The sequence below is a fragment of the Opisthocomus hoazin genome, chromosome 3, assembly GCF_030867145.1.
Source record: "Opisthocomus hoazin isolate bOpiHoa1 chromosome 3, bOpiHoa1.hap1, whole genome shotgun sequence".
NCBI lineage: Eukaryota > Metazoa > Chordata > Aves > Opisthocomiformes > Opisthocomidae > Opisthocomus > Opisthocomus hoazin.
Genome location: NC_134416.1, coordinates 81,897,180 through 81,918,835, shown reverse-complemented (window position 1 = coordinate 81,918,835; position 21,656 = coordinate 81,897,180). Strand labels below are relative to the sequence as shown.

The 21,656-nt window shown below is 42.8% G+C and overlaps 1 protein-coding gene across 4 annotated transcripts in view; it reads right to left on the bottom strand.

The window, feature by feature from the left end:
- The window catches only part of ADCY2 (adenylate cyclase 2), a 228,633-nt gene that overhangs the window by 194,126 nt on the left and 12,851 nt on the right, over window positions 1-21,656 (bottom strand). For 3 of the 4 annotated variants that reach the window (XM_075416786.1, XM_075416787.1, XM_075416790.1), the window contains exon 2: window positions 11,464-11,661. The exons of the other annotated variant lie outside the window; for it this stretch is intronic. In XM_075416786.1, coding sequence (XP_075272901.1) covers window positions 11,464-11,661 — 198 coding nt within the window. The remainder of the gene's footprint in view (window positions 1-11,463; window positions 11,662-21,656) is intronic. 4 annotated transcript variants of the gene reach the window in all.

Below are 21,656 nucleotides of genomic sequence, written 5' to 3'. Positions count from 1 at the left end.
GGTTATTGGAAGAAGGAAACAAAAAGCATCCATGTGTATCTAAGTAAGACTGTAATCTCATCTATGTGAAAGTCATTTAAAACACTGTATTATACTTGTTTATATATGTGTGTAAGCAATACGTACACACTGACAGGAACTGTCATTAGATAACATATGCAGTCATAATGGGTAATCGGAGTGTGACACGAGAAAAAAAGACTTACTCAAACCTCTACCTCATTTAATTGCGATAAAATCTTTTCTTTTAGTTCTTTATGGAAAGTAGAAGCTTTCAGGCACATGTATGTGTAATACGATTTACTTAGATACTCATCTTCTTTATATGAGAGACTATTTAATCCACTTCCTTCATCACTATATATTAGTTGGAAAAAAATTCTATGATCAAGACTAACAACAGCATAATAAAAAAATGTATACAATACTGTCACATAAGAAGTACAATTCTATTTACTATCTCAAATTAACAAAACAAAACAAAATTTACGAAATGTGGAAGATAAAGCCATAATCCTTTGCTTGCTTATATTACCAACAAAGAGAAAAAAATACCTTGCCACATAGCTTTTTTCTTTTATTTTATTTTTTTGGGGGGGGCAGAACTCTAAGTGTGGTCATGGGGAGCATGACAGAACTCTGAGTCCTGAGATATTTGAACTTGCAACACTATCATTGTCACTAATGACACCTAAAAATCGTTCTCTGCGTAAACTCATCTGTATTGAATGAGGCAAAATATATTATTATGAAGACTACAGCTGGCTGCAAGACAAAAAATATAGGGCTGTGAAAAATAATGTATTAAATTGAAGAAAGGCTGTCTTCATTAATAAGTGGGAGAGTAGACAACTGTCATGGCAAATATGAGAAGGTGATGCAAATTTAGGAGGAAATCTATGAAAGGAAGAGCTGAAAAAGGAAGACAAAGGAATTGTGAAATATCCAAAACAAGCAGGAAATAGTCAAAGGACATTCATACTACAAATGTGCAAACTGATAAATTACAGAAACCATCTCAAATTGGGGTATTACAACAAGGAGGAAATCTAGAAAGCACTAATGTGGAAAGAGACCGTGCAGATTACAAAATGCAAATTACTTTGCAATGCCACTTGAAGACGTGAGACAGAGAGATTGTAGTTACTGTCCAAGTTATCACTCCACCTGCCATCTTGAATATGATTCTTCCAAAACAAAGATATTTGCAAATCAGTCAAGTGTTACAGATATCAGAACATTTAAGAAGAGATTCAGAGTTCTAAACCGATCAAAATAAATCTGCCAGAACAATATAATCTAAGAACTTAAGATATTACACAAAATTGACACCACTGATAAATGTGGTCTTTTACAGCAAGTTTCTTTTAAACTATAAAATTAATAGGAAGCTTTGCAGTAGTACCAGAAACATACCCTTTCCTAACCAGTGCAACAGCACATGTTGCATTGCATGAAAATGTGATTTATTTTTTTTGAGTCTTGTGAATGCATGTATATGGAGGGACAGAGGGTGGGTTTTTTCCCTGATAGTCTGGAAAGGTTCTTCTCCCACTGCCACAGATATCGGGCTGTGGGCAATTCTCTTGGCTTTTTCGTTGCTCTGAATGAAACCTCTAGTATTTGTTTGCTGGTTTTCGGGGTGGGGGGGTTGGGGGGTGGGGAGTGTTAAACACATCCCTGCCCATATCCTCCAAATGAGCAAAGCTCAGCCCGGACTTTTGCTTACACTACTTAATGTTCGCTGTTCTCACCCTGCAAGTTCAGATGAGCTGGGGCGACTTTGCCTCTTCCTTGTTTGAGGATGAGCAGTAACAACGACTGTGGTCAGACTAAGACAGTCCTTAGATCAATGCTTCTTCTTAGCACTCAAGCACTTTTTATTTCTGCAGAAGAAACAAAGCTTTTAAAGATAAACACAGTCCTAACTGGTATCTGAGTTCCTGTGATAGTGACTCAGGAGGCTTAGCTTTTCCACAATAATAAAGCTAGGAGATGTCGTGTAGTGCTCCCCAGTTTGGATCTCCCAAGTAATTACTGGTTCCCTTTTGAAAGACTGCTCATTCTGAAACCTACCAAAGCCCTCTCACCTTTCCTGTTCTCAGCCCTTCTTCTATCAACGTGTAAATCAGTCTCATACATTATGTAAAGATGTAGCAAAAATCATAAAAGATAAATACTTCTGGGATTGTCCCTCTGCAACACTGAAATGTTTTCTGAGAATTTACTATTATCTTGGTCCATTATTTTTCTCCTTTCTGCATTTCTAGACAGCCTATTGCTAAATTAAGCCAATTTAAACATAAAAGCTATGTCCCAATAAACAAGCAACACCCAGTACTCTATATACAAAAAAATTATTTTGTCACATAGCAAAATAAAACAAAACAAAAAAGTCACTAAATAACCACAAATAATCTCTTAAAAAAGCACATTTTCTAGTTCTCAATAAATATACAATTTATAACTTATCTCTTATTTCTATAACTTACACACTTTAATTATCCATTAATCTTAAAAACCTGAACTTAAACACATTTGAAATCATACAATAACACAATTCTGTGATGCAATCATATTTTTGCATTTGATATCAATAAAAATTATTCATAGATTTTACATATGATATTTTTTCATAAGTATAAAACTTAAGCATGCATCTTCTAGAACTCATATCGAGCTAGCCCCACTACATCAACTGTATTTCTGCGTCTTTATTTCTTACTTTTGTACAACTCTATAAATCACAGAATCACAGAATCACAGAATCACAGAATCACAGAATCACAGAATGGTAGGGGTTGGAAAGGACCTCTGTGGGTCATCTAGTCCAACCCTCCTGCCGAAGCAGGGTAAATGATTTAGACGGTTTAACCACACTGACAAATCAGTTGTAAATGCTACCAAAGAACTTAAGCTGTCTTCTGTGCTACAAATCCTATTTCTGACATCTATCAGAACTAAGACATGCTAAAGCCACATAATTGGTTTAAATTCAGTTCTGAGATCAAGTTTTTTAATTTTAGTAACCAGAAATGAAAGACCACTATAGTACACATATTTGTGAATAATTAACGTAGAGATATATTTCTCTCACATATTTTATTTCCATTTCATTACTGAACCTGCCAATCCTTATTCATGGAGTTAGCAGGATGAAAAGTATGCTTAGCATCTTCCTTGTCAACAAATTTGTAACCAGCAGACCATATCACTTTCTTTCAAATCTTAGTTAATTTAATGTAAACAATGTTTCCCAATATCTGCATAGCATTATGTATTTGTATACTGGTAAGCAAAACTGAAAGGTATTTCACAGCCAGCACATCGCAATTGCAAGCACAAGGGGGGAAATTCTGTTACCTTCTTCTCAGACTAAAAGAGAAGTGATCCTCTGACAATCCAGATACTAAGACTCATTTATTTAGCACCACATTTGTGGCTATAACTTCATGAAAGCTACAGAAACAGGTAACACCCTCAAGCAAGTAAACAGAATACTTCTTAGGCAGCTTGTAGAAAAAAATTTCACCATCTATTTTATTTTTTCCCTGTGTAACGGCTGGCTAGGTGAATTATTACAGCACTAGAAACCTGCGAATAGAAACAGATTTGAGAGGAATGGTGAAAAATGACCACAGGTCAGGATCTATGATGATACACCCCTTCATTATCTAACTCACAAGAATAAAAATGTAGAGTAGTATATACAATGGCCATGTATAGGCACAAGCTTTTCCACGGCAGGAAGGCAAGCAAAGTCAAAGAGCTCAAATTAAGAGACTCGTGCGGTATCATGCCAAAACCTTCTCTCCTGTAAGTCAGGTAAACTGCCACATTTCTGAGTGGAAAACAATTCCAATGAAAGGTAAAGGCTTGCATGGCTACCCTAAATTATACTTGCTGCCAAGAAATTCTGGATAGCTTCTTTAATGGTTCTCTGGTAGCGCCATCATACAAACAATTGTTAACTAATATGTCCTGTGAAATTACTGAAATGCTTATTTCCTAGTGTCAAATCAATTATAAAGCACATGAGAAGCCTTATGAATGACTTAAATTATCAATTTCTATTTGTCATCTGGTCTCTTGACTTCAGCAACATCTGAACAATATGATGATATCCGAAATTAGTATTGCTTAATTTCACTACTCTCAGAAATGTTAATATACTTATTGATGACTGTTATCTCCCATCAGAGAGAAAACTCTTGCCACATTTGGTGTTTCATATTTGTCTGAGATTCACATTTTTATTGTAATTCAATGGAGTTACCTTAACACTTCCCTTAGCAAAATCCATTCACACAACTTGCCCAGCAAATATCACACCGCACACAAATTATGCAATAATCATGATGAAATCTACAATCAGCTCAGCCTTTGTACTTAATTGTACACTCCAAGATGGAAAAATCACTACAGGAAATGGAGTAAAGAAAAATAAACTAGCAGGCAAATGATGGTTTCGTAATGTTCTGCTGATAAAGGTGCAGGACACATCCAGTCTCTTCTACTTCATATTACATTAAACCTCTCTCATAAGCCTTATAATGAATGCCTAAAGAGATCAGACATATAGCCAGATTATTAACCCCTGACGTTATAATTTTTGAGACTACTGCTCCAGAAGAATGCTGGAAGGATAAAAGATCTTTAAATAGCAAAAAGATGTGAGCTTTTATAACTCAGAAAATCTGTCTCTTCAGGTTTTAGACAAACTTCAGGCACAGGTCAAAGTAAATTTTCATTTAAACTAGTTCAGTAGTCCCCAGGTGTAAGAAGTGCATAAGAATAAAGAACTAAAGGGCTGCTCCTGGATCACTGAAGTCTGTGTCCCTGCTATCAAAGACATTGAATGACTCTCATCTAAGAACAGCGTTCCACTGTAAAACCAATTCATTATTTTAATCCTTATTTTCCTGAGGATATTAGCCACTCCACAAATCCAGCGCCCTAATGGCTAAGGGATTTATTCCAATTTCCAGTTTAAATTTCGTTAATGGCTGGCTGATTTTTTTCTTTTTTTTGGTGTGTATATGTGTCAATAATCCTTTCTCTTCCATAGCTTCTCCTCAAATCTGATTGCAACCACGGATTATCTGTAGATGGCAGTCACACCACTCTCAGCATTCTTCTCTGCTGCTGATCTACACCCAAGTCAAGCTCTTCTCACCTCTTCTCACAAAACTCTCCTTTCTCTTGGTGATCTTGCTTGGCGCTCTCTGCGTTTGTTCCCATTTCAGTTTACCTTTTTAAATGCAGGTGACCAGGAACGTACATAGTGATCCAGGTGAGGTTTCATCCTTAGCTGAATACTTTGCCATCATAACTGAGTCTTTTCTGGACGCATATCCTAATGACCCAGTGACCAACTAATGCTTCTCCTCTTCATTCTGCTTGTCCTTGCTCATTTTCTGCTGATGAACTCTCAACTTATAGCTGAAATTTCTGCTGTTAGTTCCCAAATGCAGGCACCTCACATTTCCTGTTACTAAATTTCATCTAGTTGCTATTACTGCAGTCCTCAAGGTCATGCTTTTCTTCCCCATAACATTCTGATCTTTTGCTGTACTAGGAATCTTTTAACTGGGTCATCGACAAATTTCATTATAGCGGTGACATTCTGTCACCCCACCACTAGTAAAAAACACTAATAACGGCAAACATTCCCCAGAGAGCTCCCCGAGAAATTCAGCCAGCAATCTTCCTCCCCCCTGATGCTCTCTGAAGTCACACCAGCTGCCATCTCCCCTCGCCTATATGTGCAGTTACTTTAATAATGCTCAGCTCCGCTAGCAGTGCTTCTAGTCTTCCATTTGGCACTAACACAGTTTGTTTTTTGTTTTTTTTTTTTTTACAAAACTGCTTTCCTTATTTAAAAAAGCACAAACAGCTATCACAATGCATTGCCATGACACACCAAAGGTTAACAATGGCACATTAGTTATGCTAACAGGGTGTTCCAAGGCTCTACACACTATTTTACTATATTAATCTACTATATTACCGATTTTAATGACTAGCTGGCAGGTCTCTAATAGCTCAGCTTTTTCCTGTCTTCTGTTCAGATATAGCCATAACAGACTTGATAAACACATTCAAATGTCGCTATTAAGCCTTTGATTTCATATGTCTGTAAAAAAATGAATATTAAGATAAAAATCATCTGTTCTTCTCCTTCCTCAAATATAACTGCAAATAAAGCTTGTACTTGTGGATTGTGGGTTTCTTCCTCTTCTATCACGCCTACTCCTAAAGCACAGTATCATCTGCTGGGCAGTATCTTCTCCTTTCGTATAAGCCCCCTGGTTTTCCTCACGTCCCTTTTCAGCTGACTATTCACCTGCAAGTTACTGAACCATGCTCCTACAAGATTTAGTTCCTTGCTCGGGAAACTCATTCCTGATAGCCTGCTTAATCTTGAACTTGAAAAAATGTCAAGTCTCCCCCGCACTCCCAATCCTGAGCCGGCGGTGCTTCTGACAGCAACTCATCCTCGCTTTCCTGCGCTGCAGGGACTTCACTGACACCCACCCTGCTCTCCTGTTCAGAAGTCTGGCTTCTCTTTTTTGCATGGCTTAACCACACAACACATTATTCATAATTTACGGCATGGCTGACTAGATAAGGCAGGTCCCAAGCAAGGTGGGGAAATGGGACCTGACGTAATTCTGTACAAAGAAAATTCTTCCCTTTCTGAGGACCCATCAGTTCACCCCGCTGCCTAATACAGGAGCCAATAACCACAACTGCAGAAACTCTGTGCAGGCCCTCACCCCTCAGCACACAATAGACTGATATCCTCAGGTGCCAAGAGAGTATAAAAAAAATTAGAATTATAAATATTAATACAGAAAATTTTGCCCACACTTTGTATACCAGGGCTGCTCCAAGGCCTGAATTGAACCATTCCATACCAACACATTAAAACAAAACAAAAAAAGTGCTTTCGATTCAGCTCAGAAAGTAGCATTTAGGTTAAAATAGCCAAATGTATATTCCAAACACATCACTTTGTGGACAATTTTTTTCAGAAACCAGAAGTGTCAAATCCTGCTTGAAGTAATTTTTGTGCTGTAACTGACTGTAGACAAGGAGGAACACATCTGGTGCCTGGGCTGTGCAAACGTATTTATAATTAAGTAGAACTGAATAACAAAATCCAGTAATGCTAGAATTCATTAGACTAGTATAATGCTGTATAATTACTCTCTTTTTTAATATCATCCACTGTATGCTTTAAGAGCTCTTTTTACCCATTGATATCAATGTGCTATGACATATTTACACATACCCTGTATAAAATGCTGAGGAAGTATTAGACATGTCAGAGGATGACATGGAAAGGCGACTGTTGTACAATAACTACACTGTCAGTGAAACAAGAGGAAATTAATTTAAATTCGTTCTCTTGCGTGTAACTCTACAGATAAGTATTAGATTTACATTTTGTAAGGAAAGGTGTTCCTTTCTATAGTACAGAAAAGTCCTAACATGACAAAATCAATACATCACCTTTTTCCACCAGCACGACTTCCGCAGTCTGCCTGCCTGGCGTTACTGGCCCTCCACCAAACACATCACCCACTGATTTCTGCATGGACCTTTGTAAGCATTACGCTTGGGTCTTTCCTCACCAAAACCATCTCCACACACTATTGCTCACACCTCATGATTTGGAAAGGACTGCCAGCAGGCAATTGCTTTCTCTGAGCCTCTGCATGACTTGCTTTGCTCTGCTTCTTTCCTACCAACCCTGGCCTGGTGTCCCACGATGCTCACCAGACAGCCCAGCCTCCCTCCTGGGCTCTAACACTGAGTACTGAGTGTAGGTCCTATCAAAGCATCCAAGTTCCCTGGGCCACCAAGAAAAACCAGGAGCTCCGCTGCCACCTTTGGCACTGATAGAATCTTGGGCTGACACCAACAAGAGAGGGTTGCCGCACTTCTCTAAAAAAGTGTGTCAGGTACCAAAGGCGTTTGCCATCACTGTCCTAATTTTTTTCATGTAGTCACCCACCGCCTCACTAAGGCGCCCTCCATCTCCCTCTCAGCATGCTTGCTTCTCTTCACTGTCCATACAGAGAAGCAAGGGAGCGTGGACTAACTTAAGAGGTAAATTAGTAAGGTTGATAGTGCAAATATCCTTGCTGCTCTCGTAGATGGGTTTGTGATTACATCCACGCAGCCCAGTGATAGTAACTGCCTTTGGATCAAGCTCAGTAGGCAATTATGGAGCTTGCAGACCAGCCCAAGGGATGAAATCACCGTTTACAGCTGCGCTGCCTTCCCCCTTCAAATAGCAGCCAGACACCTACCTGATAATAGCTTTCTCTCCAAAGCTGTAGCTGCAGCCAAACAAGAGACAAGGAAATGTAGACAGATAAAAGCAGTCTGCAGGGACAGCAAAAAGATAGCTGAAACCAATTATGATTTGCACTTACTTCACATCAGCCTGCAGATTTCCAACAAAAAAACAATGGCCCTGACCAGCCACTTCATTTCCAGACCTCTACTGTTATTTGAGCTACGTGCCTGCAGGCTCAGGAGGAACTGCTCTGCATTAAATATATACTGAGTTCATAACCAAAATAGCCTTTCTGAAGTGGTATTTCTATTGTAAACAAAAGCTGTAAAAGTTCACACCTAAGGTTCCTTCAGACAACAGAGAAAAACTGCATGAGGCAGTTGTAAACAATCAAAAGGAACATTAAAATCATTAAGCCAAAATTTAAAGGATGAGGGGTTGCTTTTTAAAGGGAGAAGACTTGTGCACAAATGAGAGAATAACATGTTCCTTCTATAAACTGTGGTATGCAGAAAATTTCTCTTTCAATACTTGCTAACATAATTAAGAAATGTCATGTTCTTAACAAGCTTAGGATTCAGAAGACATGAAAGATATGATGAAAAGAGTATTTTTAAACTCTGCTGGACCAGAAGTTAGGCTGTAATTTGAAGAAGATTAAAATAAAGCACTTGTTTAGTAAATAAGTGTGCATGAACTGGGTTTTTTTTTTTTTATTTTCATCATTTTCTAATTAGCTATGTTGACAAAGATGTATCTGAAACAGAGCTAATTTAAATTTTACATCATTTTACTTTTATTTCATAAAAAGCATAAAGGAACAACAAAAACACCCTAATAAGCCAAGCAAAATGGTTTTAAAATTCACAAAATGTAAAATTTTAACAAAGAAACTGTCAGGAATCACTGAGGAAGGATTTTTCAGATTTGCTTTCACATATAATTATAGGAGAGAACATCGATTATTGACCTAGGTAGAGCAATCAAAACACTAGCATCACAGGAACACACAGCAGTATTTTACTGCTCACAGCGTTTTTGCAAACGTTCAAAAACATCAAACCTGCAATTAGTCTATTGTGTAAGGTGTCAAATTCCCAGAAAGATTCTCATATTTCCGTAGTTTGCTCTTAACTGATGCTAGGTAGAAGTGTATCTACAAAAGCAATCGCCAAAACAGCACTGCTATTCGAAGGGGAAAAGAAATGGTTTTGGGAAGCGAAGGGTCCCAGTGCAGGGAGCCACATGACCTCCGGCTCCGAGCAGCGGCCAGGGGCCGCCCTGCAGCAGCCCCTCTCCCGCCAGATGCCAAAGACGCCTGGGCGATGGAGTTAAGCCACATATCTGCAGCCGGGTCCAGGCCTTCTGGAAAAGTCCTGGTCTGGGCTGGAGCCTGCACAGCGCTAGGCAAGGTAGCTGCCCGAAGCTGGCTGCTGCTGGCAGAGCAACCAGTGCATCTCCCGCCCAAATATCCACATCGTCCAAGCAACACTCGCACGCAAAGCAAGGAGCACACTGAAGCATCAGACAGCTTGTGTCCTGGCAACCCAGGGGAAGACAATGCCTTTCCCCGGAGCTCTACAGCCCTTCCTGCCTCACACAGCCAGCCACATCCCACGGATGCTGTGGAAATGCCTACATTTTTCCTAAGAGGAAAGCAAGGCAGGACAAATCATCTTCACAGGTTAAGTACAATCCCGGGACTGAGAAATCAGCATCCCTCTCAGAACTCTTTTGTGCCACATGCTTCTGAAAAATGTTAACGTATCTTTCAAATAACAAAATTCAACTTAGTAGATTTTGTAATGAACAAATAATATGGCTAAATAAATGTTTGCATCTAAGCTTGAAAGCTTGAAATATTCTAGCGTGGCATCCCACAACTGGCAATGAAAAGAAATCAATCAAAAAAGTAAGACCATGGGAATTATCTAGACGATATCACACAGATACAGGGACTCCCATGGTGAAATCTGTATCTAGAGAAAAATATTATATGTTCTGACTGCTTTTTATTACATGCAAGTGTGGCCTGGTTTGGTAATTTCAAATACTTTAAAAAAAAAAAAAAAGCAGGAAGGCAGTTTCATAGCTAATTAATCCCTGAACCTGCCAAGAAAATAAGAATATAAAAGTCACGTACAAAGGCAAGGGCTCCAAAACCAGTATTACCAACATACACACACAAAGGCAAGGGCTCCAAAACCAGTATTACCGACATACACCAGTAATATAAATCATTTGAATTAAAGATTTTAAAGGAACTACTTCCAGACTTGAAGTTCAGCATTTGCAGAAGTCTTCGCAAGATCTGAATAACAAGTCAGAGAATTTGTTTGAAGTTTATCTTAAGGACCTAGAAGGCATCCTGGATACAGCACTACCATTTAAAGGTTAAACTAAACTCATGGAATCAGCATTAAATTTTCAGAAGACATATTTATATATTTTTAAAGGATTTTTTCCATCCTTTGAAGAATTTCACAATTATTATACCAGGAGTATTCCCATGTAGAGAGGCTTGGGAAAAGGATATGGCAGAACACAGAAGAATCGATCAGGCACAGCGATAGATATTGCACATCACTTACTGATATTTCAGAAGTGCTCCTATTAAGATGCAATTACATTTTCGCTTTGTCTTCATTACAAAATTAAAAACATGTGAAGGGTACTTTGCTGCTGCTCTACTCATCTATTTCCCTAGAAATGTAACGAAACTCCCAGTCCTTTTTTCTCACATGTTGCTAGAGAACATCTTGGAACACAGAAAGCCTACACCAAGAGTTCAAACTTTTTAAGCTAAAGAAGATAGCATCAGCAGTCTTGAACAAAACTAGCATTTCTGTCATGTTAATTGGTCACTAGAATCAAATATTCACTATACAAAGAAGTTGGTGACTGGAATCAAATGTTCATTATGCAAAGGAGCTTAAAAATATAAAAGCAGAATCCTTCAAATATTTCCATATCCTAAGTATGCACATCTCTCTGGTATTTATAAAATAGATGCAGGGAGTCATGGCATCCAGACACTTAGTCACAAAAAAATTTTATGAGATATCCCACAAAAATGAACATGAATACTTTTGCATAGAATGCTTCTTGAAATGTAACAAATGAAGTAAAATTAATAATAATGACAGTCTTACCTGGTCCCAGGGACAGATGATTCCTCCAAAACACATAAAGAGATATCCCATGGCAACAAGACACACCCAGACCACCAGGGAAAATACACGAAGCAGCTTCTTAAATACAGGTTCTACGCAGACGAGGATAAATATAGCGAAAAAAATTGCTAGGGCTGTTGGAACAGTTATTAAAAATGCCACGTGGTCTTCAGTTTCCTGGAAACAGAAGAAAATGAAAAGGAAGTTAAAAACTAACATACTTAAAGGGCAAACAGCAACAACATACTCTAAACTGATTGCACACAGAGATCCCAGAAAGACATGACTGCGTATGAAACGAGTTGAATTAAAATAGGATGTCTTTCACTGTTACAAGCTGTTACATGGAGTATTAACTTCATAAACAACTATTAACCACACTACTGCATGTTACTTCTTTTAGTAATTGGAGAAATATATTAGCTGAAGCAGAATCACAGAATCACAGAATAGTAGGGGTTGGAAGGGACCTCTGTAGGTCATCTAGTCCAACCCCCCCGCCGAAGCAGGGTCACCTACAGCAGGCTGCACAGGACCTTGTCCAGGCGGGTCTTGAATATCTCCAGAGAAGGAGACTCCACAACTTCCCTGGGCAGCCTGTTCCAGTGCTCCGTCACCCTCAGAGAGAAGAAGTTCCTCCTCATGTTCAGACGGAACTTCCTGTGCCTCAGTTTGTGCCCATTACCCCTTGTCCTGTCACTGGGCACCACTGAAAAGAGCTTGGCCCCATCCTCCTGACACCCACCCTTCAGATATTTGTAGGCATTTATAAGGTCCCCTCGCAGCCTTCTCTTTTTCAGGCTGAACAAGCCCAGTTCCCTCAACCTCTCCTCGTAGTGGAGATGCTCCAGTCCCCTCACCATCCTTGTAGCCCTCTGCTGGACTCTCTCCAGTAGCTCTTCATCCTTCTTGAACTGGGGAGCCCAGAACTGGACACAGTACTCCAGATGAGGCCTCACCAGGGCAGTGTAGAGGGGAAGGAGAACCTCCCTTGTCCTGCTGGCCACACTCTTCTTGATGCACCCCAGGATCCCATTGGCCTTCTTGGCAGCCAGGGCACACTGCTGGCTCATAGTTAACCTGTCGTCCACCAGGACACCCAGGTTCCTCTCCGCAGAGCTGCTCTGCAGCAGGTCCACCCCAAGCCTGTACTGGTGCATGAGGTTGTTCCTCCCCAGGTGCAGGACCCTGCACTTGCCCTTGTTGAACCTCATCAGGTTCCTCTCTGCCCAGCTCTCCAGCCTATCCAGGTCACACTGAATGGCAGCACAGCCTTCTGGTGTATCTACCACACCTCCCAGTTTGGTGTCGTCAGCAAACTTGCTGAGGGTACATTCTAACTCTTCATCCAGGTCGTTGATGAAGAAGTTAAACAAGACTGGGCCCAGTACTGACCCCTGAAGGACACCACTTGTCACCAGCCTCCAACTAGACTCAGCGCCGCTGATGACAACCCTCTGAGTTCTGCCATTCAGCCAGTTCTCTATCCACTTCACCGACCACTCATCCAGCCCACACTTCCTCAGCTTCCCCAGGAGGATATCATGGGAGACTGTGTTGAAAGCCTTGCTGAAGTCAAGGTAGATAACATCCACAGCTCTCCCTTCGTCTACCCAGCCAGTCATGTCATCGTAGAAAGCTATCAGATTGGTCAGGCATGATTTCCCCTTGGTGAATCCATGCTGACTACTCCTGATAACCTTCTTTTCTTCCACTTGCTTGATGATGGCCTCCAGGATAAGCTGCTCCATCACCTTTCCCGGGATGGAGGTGAGGCTGAGCGGCCTGTAGTTCCCTGTGTCCTCCTTCTTGCCCTTTTTGAAGATTGGAGTGACATTGGCCTTTCTCCAGTCCTCGGGCACCTCTCCTGTCCTCCAGAACCTCTCAAAGATGATGGAGAGTGGCTCAGCAATGACATCCGCCAGCTCCCTCAGCACTCGTGGGTGCATTCCATCGGGGCCCATGGATTTGTGGACATCCAGATCGCTTAAGCGATCCCTCACACAGTCCTCCTCGACCAAGGGAAAGTCGTGCTCTTTGTAGGCTTCTTCTCTTACCTCCGGGGCCTGGGATTCCTGAGGGCCAGTCTTAGCACTGAAGACTGAAGCAAAGGCGGCATTCAGTAGCTCTGCCTTCTCCGCATCCTCCGTCACCAGGACACCCGCCTCATTCAGCAGCGGCCCCACGTTGTCCCTAGCCTTCCTTTTGCTGCTGATGTAGTTGAAGAAGCCCTTCTTGTTGTTTTTGACATCCCTTGCCAGCTTCAATTCCAGGTGAGCCTTGGCCTTCCTCGTCGCATCCCTGCATGCTCTCACTACGTTTCTGTACTCTTCCCAAGTGGCCTGTCCCTCTTTCCACATGCCATGCACCTTTCTCTTCTGCCTGATCTCCGCTAGAAGCTCCTTGTTTAACCATGCAGGTCTCCTGCCTCCTTTGCTAAATTTCTTTCTCAGGGGGATGCATTGCTCCTGTGCATGGAAGAAGTGTTGTTTAAAAAGCGACCAGCACTCATGGACCCCCCTGCCTTCGAGAGCCCTGGCCCACGGGATTCCTCCCAGTAGCTCCTTGAAGAGGGCAAATTCAGCCCTCCTGAGGTCCAGGGTTTTGATCCTGCTTATCGCCCTGCTTCCTCCACGCAGGATCCTGAACTCGACCATTTCATGGTCACTGCAGCCGAGTCTACCTCCAACCTTCACGTCCTCCACCAGTCCCTCCTTGTTTGTTAACACGAGGTCCAGCAGCGCGCCTTTCCTTGTTGGTTCCTCCACCACTTGCATCAGAAAGTTATCATCGATGCTCTGTAGGAACCTCCTGGATTGCGCCTGCCTAGCTGTATGGTCTTCCCAGCTGATGTCAGGGTGGTTGAAGTCCCCCATGAGAACCAGAGCCTGTGACTGTGAGGCTGCTTGCAGCTGCCTGTAGAAGGCTTCATCAACCTCCTCCTCCTGGTCGGGTGGCCTGTAGTATACACCCACCGTAATGTCACCCGTGTGAGCCTGTCCCTTAATTCTAACCCACAAGCTTTCAACTCCTTCTTCACTTGCCCCCAGGCCAAGCTCAATGCATTCCAGTTGCTCCCTCGCATATAGAGCAACTCCACCACCTCCCCTTGTTGACCTGTCTTTCCTAAAGAGTCTGTAGCCATCTATGACAGCATGCCAGTCATGCGAGTTGTCCCACCACGTTTCTGTGATGGCGACCAAGTCGTAGCCGTCCTGCTGTATAATGGCTTCCAGCTCCTCCTGTTTATTGCCCATGCTACGTGCATTGGTGTAAACACACTTGAGCTGGGCTGTCAATCTCACCCCTGGCCTTGGCACTCCAAGCCTAGGCTCATCCCTAGTGAGCTGGGCAATATCCCCTTCCCCCTTCGAACCTAGTTTAAAGCCCTCTCAATGAGCCCCGCCAGCTCGTGGCCAAGAATTCTTTTCCCCCTTTGTGATAGCTGAGCTCCACTTGTTGCCAGCAGGCCCGGTGCTGTGTATACCTCCCCATGATCAAAAAAGCCAAAATTTGACCGATGGCACCAGTCCCTGAGCCACCTGTTAACCAGGTGAGTTTTCCTGCCCCTTTCAGTGCTGTCCCCTGCCACTGATGGGATGGAGGAAAACACCACCTGCGCCCCTGATCCCTCAACCAGTCGCCCTAGTGCCCTGAAGTCCCTTTTGATGGCCTTGGGACTTCTTTCTGCTACCTCGTCCCCGCCAACCTGCATTACCAAGAGGGGGTAGTAATCAGAAGGCCGCACCAGACCAGGGAGTTTCTTCGCAACATCCCTAACCCGGGCCCCAGGGAGGCAGCAGACTTCCCTGTGGGATGGGTCCGGTCGGCAGATCGGGCCCTCTGTTCCCCTCAGAAGGGAATCACCTATGACAATGACCCTCCTTTTTTTCTTAGTTGAGGCAGTTGTAATACGTGGGGCTGTCTGACTCGTTCTAGGCAACCCCCTGGATGGAGCCTCACCTTCACCCACATCCTCTGTGGCCAGTCCCTCACATTCCAGAGCCCCATATCTGTTGCTTAAGGGCAACTGAGCAGGTGAGGGAGGCTGGGGGGAAATTCGCTTGCCCCCCCGAGCAGGGACCTGTTTCCAGTCCCCCCCATCTCTTAGGCCCCCTATTTCTGCTCGGTTGCAAGAGGGATGGGGGTTCTCTGCTTTCTGTGGAGCCGCCTCCTGCTGCCTCTGCCTCAGGGAGGGCAGGGTGCGGCTCCACCAGTCGATCTCCCTCTCACACTCCCGGATGCTCCTCAGCCTCTCCACTTCCTCCTTCAGTTCTGCCACCAGGCTGAGCAGGTCATTCACCTGCTCGCACCGAACACAGCCGTTGTCTCTGCTGTCCTCCGGTACGAGCGCCAGGCTCAGGCACTCCCTGCAGCCAGAGACCTGGACACCCGCGTTCTTGCATGGGGCCTCCGTCTGGGTCCCCACACTCCTTCGAGCAACACCTTTCCCACGGGTGGTAACCATGGCTAGAACATCTCCTGGAAGAGCGATGCCCACTACTTGAGTTGCCAGAAGGGGCGGCTGCACCCTGCCAGTCGCCTTCCCCGCTCGCCCTGCCCGCGCGAACTGCTGCGCAAACTGCTGCGCCGCTCCCGGGCTGCTGCGCCGCCTCTGTTTGCCGCCTCTGTTTGCCGGCTGTTTGCCGGCTCTGTTTGCCGGCTCTGTTTGCCGGCTCTGTTTGCCGGCTCTGTTCGCCCGCGCTCCTGGTTGCTCGCGCTCCCTGGGGGCTGCTCTTATCCCTGAGGGGGTTTGGCCGCTGTCACACTCGACTCCGCCCCCGCTGAGTCAGAGCTGCTGCTCGTTGGCACTTCCCGCTTTCCCGCTGAGGGGGGGGGGCTGGGGTCTCCTCTCTCTCTCGGCGCTTTTTGCCGCCTCGCCGCTGCGGTTTTGCCACCGGAGAAAGGGTCCCTCGGCGCGAGCCTCTGCTCCAGAACCCTTCACCTTCAGTAGCTTCGCCGAAATGGTCGAAATGGCGGGCACACCGGCTTTTAAACTGCCGCTGTCACACTCGACTCCGCCCCCGCTGAGTCAGAGCTGCTGCTCGTTGGCACTTCCCACTTTCCCGCTGAGGGGGGGGGGCTGGGGTCTCCTCTCTCTCTCGGCGCTTTTTGCCGCCTCGCCGCTGCGGTTTTGCCACCGGAGAAAGGGTCCCTCGGCGCGAGCCTCTGCTCCAGAACCCTTCACCTTCAGTAGCTTCGCCGAAATGCCACCTGCCACCTGTGAAGAGATGCTCGCTGTAAGGTTCTTTCCCCCTCCTCTCCTCGAACCTGCTGTGTCCCGCCTGCGGCCCTGACTGCCCGCACCCCGCACCCCGGGGCAGGTCTGCCCGCGCTCACACAAACCCATGGCCGACCTGCAACCCATTCGCAGCGGGAGAGGAGAGGTGCAAGGTTGCATGTCAGCTGAGGCTCCACTCTGTGCCGACCCTGGCAGGTTCAAACCAAGGGGAAACACCATGATGGAAGTCCACATCTTGTCGTGCAGGTTGTCTTTCATGTACCCTACCCTGCCCGACAAAAGGCAGCTCGTCTTTCAGCACTTCTCATTCTCTCTTCCCTTTTAAATTTACGAAGTCACACGTTTAAGCAATTATTGTTGCAGCACTGATGATCAGGATATAAGCAAAAGAAGAGTCGAGAAACTGTAAGTGATGGTGCTAACTCTGAAATGCAAACACTAATCTTCCAGACATCAAATACACACATTAAGGCTTTCAAGCACTCGGGTAGTCCTACTGAAAACAAATTTATAAGCTTAAAGTTAGGCATAGAGGTAAGTGTCTGCCCGAGTACAGAGCTGTATGAAGTAAGATACGCACAATCTTGCGTAGTAAGAGACAAAATATAAACCCTAACCAGTGGTAGTCAGATCTACTAATTTATGTCTCTGAATTTTGTGATTTTTGATCATTCCCATCTCTGAAAATTGTTTCAGTCAATTGATTTAGTAATTATAGAATCTTTAAGGTTGGAAGAGACCTGTAAGATCATCAAGTCCAATTGTCAACCCATCACCACCATGCCTGCTAAACCATGTCCTGAAGTGCCATATCTACACCTTTTTTGAACACTTCCAGGGATGGTGACTTCCTGGGCAGCCTGTTGATGTCACAACCAATGTCAGCCCAGATAACACCAAAAGCATTTAACTTTGACCTTTGACTTCTGCACTTACAGGTGGGATTGGAAAACTCTTGTTACAAGGTCAGAGAAATTATCCCCTTCGCCAATGACAGGACAACATTACGTTCCTTGCACCATCTTTCACGTAGTCAAGGTCACAGCTCCTGGAGGAAGTTGAGACTCAGGAGAACCACAGATGTAAATGACGGCAAATTGGTATTTCAGTGATAATGATCATGCTACAAATATACTACGAGAATATCCACATGCACTTCAGCAGCATGCTTCTCCATGCCAGTAAAAAAAATAAAAACATTGTGCTTTCTAGGACAATCTTGCTTCATAACAAATCAACAATATTTCGATTTCAGTTTACAGTACACGTATGCTCATACAGCTACACATTTTTATATATATTCTGTCATTAGATCAATTCATCAAAATGTTTGTTCCAAATTAACATCTAATCAGTCCATTTCCTCTTTTTTAAACGTACACTGATCTCAACACTTAGCCATTTTGATCATTAAATCTAAAATTTTATTTCTGCTTTCTCCCCTTCTCTGGTTGCCTACTGCAGTTTTGCATTTTGTTTTGATTTAAACATATGCAAAGAAAAAAGACATAGACCACAGTCTATCAGCTCCTCATCACAGGTAACTGCACGCAACCTCACTGACTGCCCAGGGACGTCACCTCTTTGAGCTGACTACAAAACAACCTGCTTCCAATGTCACAAGCTGCTTGCATCACACCATACACCACGTGAATACTGAAGTAAAATCGAAATTTAGAGACAGAATAGTATACACATTAGGCAGCTACAAAATACTTGAGAAAACAACTGTTATTACAACTTGTACCCTTTGCAGAAAGCCTTCAGGTCTACAGGCGGACTTTTCACTATCCTGCCTGTAAAATACATGTCAGGTCAACAAAAGCAGGCCATGTCAGGCAGGGGTTTGTTTTGGAAATTACTTTTAACTATATTTTCCTGTTACTTCAGAGGAACTAAATATTTATGAAATTGTAGGAGAGCAGGACGTTTAAAACTTGTAACTTCCTGACCAATATTTGCAATCATCAGTGTGTTTAGCAGGCTAAAAGATGATGTTGGATGCAGAGACAAATCCTGAAGGCTAACTGTTCTCTTTGCCTAACCATTTCTCAAGGAGGTGGGGGGAAAAAAAACAAAACAAAATGCTTTCCTTCTTTCTTTTGTTGCTAGTCTAGGAAATTAAAATACACCAGAGGTAATGGAATTAAAATACCAGCATGGCACTTTCAAACATAAGGCTAAGCCTGCAATACATGGATCTTGCCTGACAGCTCAGTCTTCCTGAGTGTTTTCTATCTTGCTGTCTTTTAATTACTGCAGAAATTTAAAAGTCTACTGTAAGAAATTTTGCCAACCCCCACAAATTCTTCATAAGTGTGTGATAAACTTATCACCACTAAAATCTGAAGAATCACTTTCACTTATCTTTTCAAAACCCGCAACCTTCTCTCATTCTACATTCTGTTCTCTTCTTTTCCAGATAATGCCATGCCCTCAGTTTAATTTTAAACAGCAAAGCTGCCATAGAGGTCTTCACTGTTTTGTATAAAAAACATGCAGCTTGATGAAGTACTCCATAAAAATGAACAAACAAGCATTTAAAATACCATTTTTAGCATAAAATCTTTCATCACAGTCTCTCATTCCTTTATTACTTTTTTAATTCTTTTCATCTACTGGAATTTGACAGCAGTCTATATACATATATAAATATATATAAACCTGCAAAAGTCTTCTGGCTACTTGTGACTCTTACCCCATGGTTTTATATTTTAGTGAATTTAGTTATGGCTGACTGTACTGTATGCCATCTGCTAGACAGCTGGAAAAATCTCCATTTTATTAGGCGGTGCCGTGCCCTGCTCTGGGCCAAGTAGGTGTACAGCTTCATCTAGGACTTCATCATTTAGGACAACAACTGAAAAGTTTCAGCCAGCATTCTCAGATTTTTCTTACATCAATTCCATCAATTCCATCAATTCCATCACTGTTAGTCCATCTTCACTTCAGAAACGGTGCAGTGTCTTTAAGGCCAGATGCTATTTCCAAGCCCACATAGCGTTTTCTGAATCCATAACTTAGAAAGACTCCTCTGCCTTTCGTGCTGACCATTTATCTTTCATAACATAAAGATTTGTTTGTTTTTCTTACTTAGCTGCCTGGTTAGAAGCTTTCTCGTGTGCCTGTGGTTTTTTTTTTTTTTTTGAGTGATTTATTGAGCTTTGTGCAACATGTTCAAGGACACTAGCACAAAATTAATTGAACTCTACCTTTCAATCAAACTGTCCTGAAGTTTGTGTCAATGAAGCTTTTGATGTTCATTAAGGCCCCATGTAATTGCATATCTAAGATTTTTTCCCTCTGATTCAGCACTCACCGTATAGGTTAGCAGATCATTGATAACAGCATCAGGCTCAAATCCAGTTGTTTCATGATGTCTGTTGTTGTAAGAAATTCAGTTCTCTCCATTAATGAGTCTGATGGGCAGTCTACACTTGGTGTGAGCACATGGTGATATTTGACTTCTCGCTAATCTGCCATCAGTCCAGCAATTTGCACATCACATGGATCAGATAATTCTGATGGGCATTCAGCTGCCAAGCCGCTGTGTGACATCATGTGTAACCAGCAAGAAGCAGTTCTGCATTCATGGTCATATTCTAGACCATTTTGTATTTGTTAGTACATGGGGACATTACCAGAGTAGCAAGACTTCATTCAAATCCTTCACATGACATTCTGGTCACCTGGAGCCTTTCCTCAAACTTGAAAGCCATGAACAATGTGCGCTGTAAAATCCCCCAGGTATGAGAATTGTGGCATTTTGCAACAGAGTAATCATACTGCTGAAATCAACAGGAACTGTTCTTTGACATTACAGGGTCTGTCCCTGTCAGCACACAGGCCCTAACAGCGCTAATACGGTGACCACCCATGTAGGTATTGTGAACACCCTCCTGACCACCTATATGCTTGACTACAGTGCCAACCACTTTTTGCCAGTGGATTCTTTTTAGTGAGTCGAACTACATACAGACGTTGTTCATCTTCTCGCTTATTCAGTAGAAAACAATTGCATCCAGATTTTTCCAAGTTTACGTGATAGGTATGAGTGAACCCCGCCTGACACAGTGTTATAGTAATGACTATCAGGAATACAAAATCTGAAATACCAGAGATCACAGACTTCTCTGTTTAATGCAAAAACATCGGACCTCACAGCGGGTTTGGAAAGGCTCCTTGGAGGTGCTGAGGGAAGAGTCAAAGGCGATGGTGGCTGTGCAACTAACAGTAACATAAAGGAAGGTTAAGAGGAAAGTTCTGGAGGCAAAATATTGGCTGCTAGTGAAGAAGAGAGCTATGATAGCACTCCCAGCAATAGTCCCAAGATGAGACAAGTTGACAAGCAAAGGTTCAATAAGCTGTTAACAAAATGTGTTAAAAAGGGAATTCAAAGAAACAGGGAAACTTTGGGAATAGGGAGGGAGCCTCTAGAAGGTAGCTGAGCTTAATCTAAACCAGAAAAGAATGAGTTTGCTGACACTTCAAAGGTCATAGGAAAACATTCAGACTGAAGAGGTTATAGAAACATCATTCAGACTGAAGAGGTTATAGAAACATAGTACATGGTTTAAGAGAAGCAGTAATGTCATGGAGAACTGTAATTCTCAACTAAAGGAATGGACAGAATTTGATTAAACTCAAGCAGGAAGAAAATGGCAAAGGAAAGCCAGAACAGACAGACTGTCTTTTAAAAAATTTTGCAGAGAATTAAAACACCCACGTGAAAGTATACACTCTTCTATATAAACACTAAAAGCCTAAGAAGCTAGATTAAAGAACTAAAATGCCTGTCATTAAAACAACATTATTCACACAATAGTCTTACTGAAAATGTGGTGGAAAAAAGACCATAAGCAGAATACCAACAAAGCAGAAAAGACTGACAGCTATACACTTCAGCAGCGATTGAAGAAAGGCTAGTATT